The 8,313-nt window shown below is 60.5% G+C and overlaps 1 protein-coding gene across 3 annotated transcripts; it reads right to left on the reverse strand.

Moving 5' to 3' along the window:
• Positions 1-1,580: 1,580 nt before the first annotated feature.
• MYL3 (myosin light chain 3) lies at positions 1,581-6,587 on the reverse strand. Of its 3 annotated transcripts, XM_027585829.2 has the most exons (7): positions 6,364-6,568; positions 4,322-4,349; positions 4,044-4,193; positions 3,325-3,498; positions 2,144-2,221; positions 1,991-2,033; positions 1,581-1,795 (listed from the first exon to the last, which is right to left on the reverse strand). In XM_027585829.2, exons 1-6 carry the CDS (start codon positions 6,499-6,501, stop codon positions 2,005-2,007), a joined length of 597 nt encoding a protein of 198 aa, XP_027441630.1. In that variant the 5' UTR covers positions 6,502-6,568; the 3' UTR covers positions 1,581-1,795; positions 1,991-2,004. The 3 variants fall into 3 exon arrangements, with proteins under 3 accessions (XP_027441630.1, XP_027441629.1, XP_027441631.1); XM_027585828.2 differs by having other exon boundaries at positions 1,991-2,221; positions 6,364-6,570; XM_027585830.2 differs by lacking the exon at positions 4,044-4,193 and having other exon boundaries at positions 1,991-2,221; positions 6,364-6,587.
• Positions 6,588-8,313: the final 1,726 nt, after the last annotated feature.

Below are 8,313 nucleotides of genomic sequence, written 5' to 3' on the forward strand. Positions count from 1 at the left end.
AACATCTACACACGTTAAATGGCCATTTGTAGATCTGCTTTGGAGCAATGTCTATTCAAGTCTTCTGCCCGTTTTTGAATGGGGTTGTCTATTATTTTGCTGTAGACTTGCAGGAGTCCTTTATATATTCTGGGTATTATCTCCTCTCTTTTTAAGTCTTTTGCCTGGCTATTACCTTCTCCGGTCATCACTGGCCTCCTGATTTAACATGTCAGCCCCTCCCAGCTCTTACACACACGCGCCCGCCCGGCCTCTCCCCTACTTGGGTCCCTCCTCAGCCTTTATCACTGGCTGACACACTTTATGGGCGGTGATTTGTCAGGTCTTTGTGAGCTCCGTGAGGGCAGAGGTTTTGACTGTTTTCTCCACTCTGGGGTTCGAGGGATAGGACAGAGGCTGGCACTCAGGCGGTGCTCCAGAGACTCAGAGACAATGAAAGGAAGATGAGACAGACTCCTGCAGAGACGCTCACACCCCTCGCATATACAGCCTCACATACGCTGCTGGCACATGCCCCCCACACACTCATACTCACGATCCCAACATGCTCGCAGGCAGGTCCCCACACCACACCAATGCCCACAGGCAGCCCGAGCTCTGCTCGTCTTCAAACCCACTCGCGCAGGCTCCCCTCCCACGCAGACGCGCTCGCATGCACCCTGATGGAACTGCCCTGACCTGGGTCCTCCTGGCCTGCAGGCTGATTCCTACCCTGTGTGGCCCACTCCCCATTCTGAGCCCTTGATCTCCCCCACACCCCCTGTCCCTAGGGCCCACAGCCTCTCTGCATGGTGGGTCACCTTCTCCAGGAAGCCCCCTCTCACTCTCCCCACTGGGCTCCGAGGGGAGGGAAGGAGGGCCTCCCCCCACCGCCTGAGCAGGGTATGGGCAATGGGGCAGGGATTTGCAGGAGGTGTATGTACCTCCTTCTGTCATTGCAGGGACTGCACACTTATCTTCTGTTGAGAAGTCCGGGGCTAGGGAACCCACTGCGGACCCCAGATACTGCCCCAGTAAAGCCTCTTCCTCTGGCCTACAGCCACACCACAGGCACAGTGCCTCAGTTTCCCCATCTGAGCCAGTCGGGAGTCTAAGGCCCCTTCAATTCTGAGAGCCTGGGGACAAAGTTAGCTCCCGCCCTACCATTCATTCCCAGGGTGCCTCAGGTAAGGCCATTCTCTGCTCTGGGCCTCAGTTTCCCCACCTATGACATGGGCAGCCCTGGGCCAATGCCCCATGGATCCCTGATTGCTGGTGGTGCCACCTCCTGAAGGGAGAAGGGGAGGACAAGAGCAAGGGAGGGGCACCCAGCCCTCTTCCAGCTCAGCCCTGCTCCTACCCCAGGGTCCTGGTGGGCAGGCTCAGAGGGTTTGGGATAGTTTTGCGGGGGAGCAAAGAGGCAGGATTTCGGCATGACTCCCCTCATTTTGTCCAGGGCTCACCATGTGGGGCTCATAAATTTTACAGAAACAACCAAAGGGCCACAGAGGGGAAAGAAGGAAGGAGAGAGGGAAGGGAAGGAAGGAAGGAAGGGAGGAAGGGAGGGAGGGAGGGAGGAAGGAAGGAAGGAAGAAAGGAAGGAAGGAAGGAAAGATGCCATTTATTCATGAGGCCCATAGGGTGAGGACAGAGATGCACAGCTTGTAGGGGGAGATGACAGGCACCCAGAGGTCTGCAGGGCCGGTGGAGGGGGCTGCTGTAGGAGTCTCGATGCGCTCCCTTCCTCCCCGCAACTCCAGGTGGCTGGCGTCAGCACCATGAGTGGGGGATGAGCTGTCCCCAGCATGGGCTCTCCCTGAGAGTAAAGGTGGGCACAGGTTACAGTGGATGGGATGGGGTGAGAGAGCGGGGCGTCAACTGAGAGCTGGGCTCGGTGGAGATGGGGAGGTAGCAATGCAGGATCTGGAAGCTGGGGCATGAGGCGACAGCAGCTGAGGTCGGCAGAGGCCGCAAAGGTGGCAGCAGGTTTGGAAAGGAGTGGAGGTCTCACCTGGGACGAGAGGTTCAGCTGGCCATGATGTGCTTCACAAAAGCTGCAAAGAAGGGCAGAGCGAGTGGCAGGGGTTGAGCACCCAGTGGCCATGGGCAGGAGCCCAGGGTCCCAGTGCCCCACCCCAGCCCCCAGCCTGCCAAGCTAGCGCACCTTCATAGTTGATGCAGCCATTGGAGTCTTCCTGCCCCGCCATCAGTTTCTCCACCTCATCTTCTGTCAGCCTCTCACCTGGCCCGGGAGGCTGAGTCAGCACCGTGGGAAGGGTATGAATTCGGGGGGGGGGGGCGGCACAGAGCCCCTCTGGATGGTGGGATGCCTCCCTAGTACTCCCACACCTCACTTTGGCACAGTCATCCCGACTCACAAGGCCTTGGCCACCACCCCCATTTCTGAGACCAGGAGAATCAATGACAAGTCAAAAACAGGGGAGACCTGGGTTGCAGGACTGGTGCACCCTCCAAGCCTGGGCTCTGTCCATAACAGTCCCGGCTTGATGTTCAAGTCCCCAGCACACACTGTCCCCTTTTTTCAGCAGGCTGCTGGGGACCCCTTCCATCAAGAGGAAACCAGGCCCCCCATGTCCCTGGAAGCAGTCCCTTGGGGCAGCCTTTTGAGGCTAGAGGAAGGGCCCATGGGGCGGAGCTGAGGGCCTTGGGGGATGATGGTGGAGGAGACAAGGAGACAACATCTCTGTTCTCCAGACAAGTCTGCCACTTTCCTGCCTCTGGGTATTGTGTGCTACACTGGTCCCCCCACTGGAATGGGGGGGGACCGCCTACCCCCAGCCACACACACACAAAACCCCAGAGACCAGCCCAGGGCCAAACACACAGTAGGAGTTCAGTTAATGTCTGGTGCAGGGAAAAGTTGCTTTGAGCAGATATAGTAGGTGCTCAATAAACATTTCTGTACGAAAATCTCCTTTGAGAAAGGGGTCAGTCAGCCAGATGATGGAGTCAAGATGCCCAAGAAGCAGACCCCTTACCTACTGGGCCACTTCATTGCTGTGTCCCTGGAATCTGACCTTGAGACCATGAACACCAGGACTGAACCGGTCATGCTGGATGCACCACACTGCCCCCGGCCTCCGACCCTGTCCCCAGAGCTGTCCTTATCCCCCTTCGTTTCCGTGAGCTGCACCAACACACTTTCTTTGTCCCTACCTAAACTTCCAAACTCCCCACATCTCTGTCACCTGCCATGGAGGGCCCTGGACCATGTCACTCTGTCCATTTCACAGATCAGATGCGGGCTCCGCGGGTGACAGAGGGGCTTTCCCCAGGATGCCTCCCCGAAAGGAGGAGTGGGGGTGAGGAGAAGGGGGCCCTCACCTAGCGTGGCCAGCACGTGGCGAAGCTCGGCGCCCATGACCGTGCCGTTGCCCTCCTTGTCGAAGACCCGCAACCCCTCCACAAAGTCCTCGTAGGTGCCCGTGTCCTTGTTCTTGGAGATGTGCTGGAGCATGGGCAGGAAGGTGTCGAAGTCCATCATCTTGGTGTTGAGCTCTGGGGAGGTAAGGCCTCTCTGAGGGGCAGGGCAGGCACAGCCGTCCCCCCCGGACGGCAGAGTGCAGAGCTACTGCCCTCACACAGTCCCAAAGCACTCTACACCAGCTGGCCATTTACAAACCACATCCCCATCACGGGACACTCTACAGTCAAGCGAGACATGCATCATTTACGTAATCATTTGCTGTTCACAGGGACAGTTTGCTGCTGGTTTTCTTATAGACCCCACCCTCCCCACCACCGGGGATTGCTCAGGAGCAGTGGGGCCAATCAGAGAGCTTCCCTGGGACTGTGCAACCTGTGGAGGGGGCCTGGGTCCCATGCCTCCCTGGGGCAAAGTGGCAACCCTGGCAACCCTCTTGTGGCAAAAGTGGCGAGGGAGTCTGGCCCCGAACGCCAAAGAGACATGGCGGAGACCAGGAGGTGGCCACTGAGGCTGGGTGGCGAATGAGCATGGGGCGGGATGGTTCTGCAAACTCACTGCTTGTTACCATGTCAGCACAGCCTGAGACCTGCCTCTGTATGCATGAACGCATACCAACCTTCCTGCTTTGGTCTCCCTAGGACACGGAGCACCTCGGCCTGTGTAGGGTTCTGGCCCAGCGCCCGCAGGACGTCCCCGCACTGCCCGTACGTGATCTTCATCTCACACTTGGGCGTGCGGTCAAACAGCATGAAGGCTTCCTTGAACTCTGCCAGGAGAGGGTGTGAACTGTGGACACTCACAGAGTCCGCCCCACTCACCCCACACTGGCCAGACTCTCAGACTGGGGGCCCTGGGTCCAACCCTGCAGCCCCTGGGCTCAAGACCCTCACTTACCTTCAATCTGCTCCGGTGTAAACTCGATCTGAAAGGAGACCCCAAAGATTCTGAGTGCCCGGCTCAGAGGGTGGGGCCAGATCTCCACCTGCACGCTCCATGGGCACAGCCCAGGCCTCAACCTCTTGGCTGCCCCATGTGTCCCCCTGGCTCTCCCCCATCGGGCTGGCCAGTGAAAGCCAGGAGGCTTTGCCAGGAGGCTGGCAGTCTCCCCCTGCCAGCATCCCAGCTTCTGCCCCCATGACCTGCCACCTACCTTGGCACCTTCCTGCCTCCTCACCCCCCCAGTCTGTGCAAGCTGAGGGCCTTGGGTCCGCGTGTGCCCAGACCCTGATGGCTGGTGGGCCATATCTGGGGAAGGGCGAGAAGGCTGGCCTGGTGCCCTGAGTCCCCAGCCCAGGGTAGCCCACCTTACCTGATGCCCTTGGTCTTGGATGGATGTGTCTGAAGCCAGCAGATCTGACCAGGCTGGCTTTGCCACCCCCCAGCAGGCCTGGGGCTCGGTGGGCAAGGCTGTCCACATGAGTGAGCGTGGGTTTCTGTCAGCATGAGAGCACATCCACAGGGATGTGTGCGTGTGCACGCACCCGCGCGCGCGTGTGTGTGTATGTGTGTAAGATATGCCTGTGGGTGTTCACACACGTGTGTCTGCAGGTGTTTTACATATGCTTACCCTTCACAGAGACCTCAAGGCTGGGCGCTGTCACTCACATGGCCCTGACTACACCTGGGTCTTACACACCCCACCCACAAGCCCCGGGCAGCCCCCACCCCAGCACAGCCTGGGGACACGGTGGTGGTATTGAGTGTCTACTGAGGCCACATCAGAGAGCCACGTGAGGTCAGGAGGCCTCCTGGGACCCGGTTTCCCCCTCCTCACTGGATACCAGGTCTATTTTTATCACTGGAGTCACTCGCCCCAAGGTCAAGGTCGCAGGAGGGAAAGGAGCTTGGGAGAGAGGGCATGCCTGGCACATCTCCCACTGCCGCTCCCTGGGAGCCCCACCAACCGGGCACATCCCGGTGCAGAGGGATATCCTGCCCGGCCACCTTGCCATGCTCGTCCCTTCTGGCTCTCGGATTCAACGCTGTGTTGGAAGAACAACTTGTTGCTCCCGGCCCCTGACACCTCTCTCACCACCAGGAAGCCTGCTGAGGTTAGACTCCTGAGCCTCCTGGCAAAGCCTCCTGCCTTTCACTGGCCAGCCCGATGGGGAGAGCCAGGGGGACACATGACGGGCTTCACTGTGCCCTCCCCTCACAGGGGAGTCTGTCAGCCGGTGAGACTGGACCAGGCCACCAGGGGGCCCGCGGGACACAAGCTTAGACCCTGGGGGTGGTTGGGGGCTCAGAGAGCCAACTCCAGGGCACATTTTCCCCAAACAGTTCCCAGGAGTCTGCAAGGAGGGCTTCTTGTCCCATGTCACATCTGAGGAAGCCACGCCCCAGAGCAGGGAACAGGATGGAGCAAATTTGGGATTGGAGCCCATGTCTTGAGGGACAAGGTAGCCCCCACCCCCGGAAGGGATCACAAAGATAGTCTGTGCAGTTGGGCTTCAGGTCTGGCTGGACAGGCAGGAGCCGTGAGGAGCTGGGAGGACTCCACAGGGCCCCTCAGCCAGCAGCCCGGACAGCGGTGACCGGTGGCCAGCCAAGAACAGGGAGCAGGCAGGACACACGGTGCGTGCCACTCTGCAAATGTCACGGGAGTCACGGCTCTTCCTCCAAGTTTAGGCTCGGAGAAAGACTTCTTAACTGGGGACGGGCTCTGGGTCCACTGGTCACAGCCCCAAGACCAATTTCCTGAGTGAACTACTCAGCCTGTGCCTCAGTTTCCCCACCTAAAAGCTGAGGTCCAACCAGCTCTGGGGCTCGGCCACCCTGGTAGGGGTGAGTGTGACCCAGCCTGGGCAGGGGCCTCACTTCCCCATGCCCCCCACCCCGGTCACCCTGGGGGGCTTGGCATGGACGTGACACCCCACAGTGGAACAAGGGGGGGGCCTGCCCTGTCTTTCCTGCCGAAACCCAGCCCCCACACCCACCTTGATTTTGGAGGCATCAAACTCAGGTTCCTTGGGGCGCTCGGGCTCAGGTCGAGGCGCAGGTGCAGGCGCCGGAGCGGGAGCTGTCTTGGAGGCTGCCTTGTCGTCCTTCTTGGGGTCTGGCTTTTTGGGGGCCATGGAAGCTGTAAGCACGGAGAGGGACACGGAGAGAGGGAAGCAGAGAGCAGGGTAGGTGAGGCTCCGGGGCCTGGCCTTTATCCCGTCCGGACACCTCCTGACCCCAGCCCCACCCCCACAGTGCACAATAGGGACAGGGCCATAAAAGGACATTGGCTAAGCTCAGGGGCTATTTTGGGGCCTGGGGAGGGCATTGTTCAGGCTCAGGAATGGGTGGGGGAGAGGGAGGACTCTCATTCCTCCCAATCACCTGTTGGGGAGAGGGAGGGGGAGGGGGAGCAGAGGACCGAGGCCACTGCTCAACGCACACTCACCCTCCAATGCACACGCACCCATAGGCACAGCACCCCTCAGCAGGTGATAAATTGAACAGGACCAGAAGGCCGGACCAAGCGTGTGCCGTGGTGGGGCAGGACTGTGATTACCTAAGGGCACCTCCTGAGTTAAACTTCCCGGCTGCGCATCGAATTCCGAATTCCCACGTGTCTGGGTCTGTGTTTTGTGGCGGGGGGGGGGGGGGGGGGGGGGGGGGGTGTGGCGGGGAGGGGGGGTGGTGTTTATCGGGGGGGGGTGGGGGGGGGGGGTCCTTGTGTGCTTCATCTGTGTGTCTGGGGGGGACGGCCCGTGCCTGCCTGTGTGTCGGCTCGGCGGGTCTGCGTCTGGGTGTTTACACGTACGCACGTGTCTGTGTGTGTCTCTGTGCATGTGTCTGTGAGTGCCGTCTCCGTGTGTTTGTGGCTGGGTGTTTATATGTATCTTGTGTGAGGGTCTGGTCATGGCTCGCAGGCAGCTGCAGCCCCAGCCTGAGGGGCCCCAGAAACACCGCCGGGGGCAATGGAATGGGTCCCACTCCCCCGAGGGCACAGCCACCCAGCCCAGTCGGGCAGCCTAGCGGCCCCCACAGCCCCCTTCACCTGCACCTGGCTGGCCCTGCCCCTAGCTCCTCCATTTCACTCCACTTCCTAACTCCTTTCTTCCCTGCACCGGCTGTGGCCCACTTTACCCACACAGCTCGGGGCCGGCCCTCGCCGGGCCCCGTACCCCCTGCCCCGTTTGCAGGGTGCCCTTGCCCCTGCTCTGCTTGGCGCATTCCAGGCCCCGCAGCCCCCTCTCCCTGGAAGCTCCTTGTCGGTGTCCCACCGACCCACGCTTGCCTCTGCTGGTCCTTTTCGGGGCGGCAGGGGGGGGGAGCTGGGGGAGGTTCTGTGTCTCTGAGGAACCTCAGGGAGCTGAGCGAGGTTTGCCCCCTGGTGCCCACCCCAGTGCCCAGCCCTCAGCAGATGGCAGTGACGGAGGGCAGCCTGGCCAGGCCACTATTTGGGAAAGTCAGGGAGGTGGGAAGGCTGAGGTGGCATGAGGCCCCTCTGGGCAAACGTCCTTACTTCTGAGAGTAAGGACATCTTGCAAGCACATTGGGTTCCTTTCCTCTCCTGGGCGTCTGTGCCGGGGCGGCGGGGGTGGGGTGGGGGGGGTGGGGGGGGTGGGAAGGAGGTGCTCCTTGTTATTTTTAAGTGCCTGGAGCCTTTGATAGAAACTTCAGAGGCAATGCCCCCCCTCTCCAGGCCCTGGGGGGAATTCCTGGGTGTGGAGAGGGGCTGGGGCCAGAGCCTGAAGGCAGGATTTATGGGGGGAGGGGGACTCTACCTGGAGTCCCCGTACTGTCTTCCTGCTGAGGCCAGGTCCCTCTGATCTTATCACTCATCCTCCTGGAGAGGGAGACAGCAGTCGTCGAGGGATGGGGTCCTGCCCCCTCCTAGCTGAAACACAGGACATTCCTCCCCCCATCTGGAGGGCAGAACACCCCACATCTGG

This window comes from Zalophus californianus, chromosome 1 (assembly GCF_009762305.2).
Source record: "Zalophus californianus isolate mZalCal1 chromosome 1, mZalCal1.pri.v2, whole genome shotgun sequence".
NCBI classification, from domain to species: domain Eukaryota; kingdom Metazoa; phylum Chordata; class Mammalia; order Carnivora; family Otariidae; genus Zalophus; species Zalophus californianus.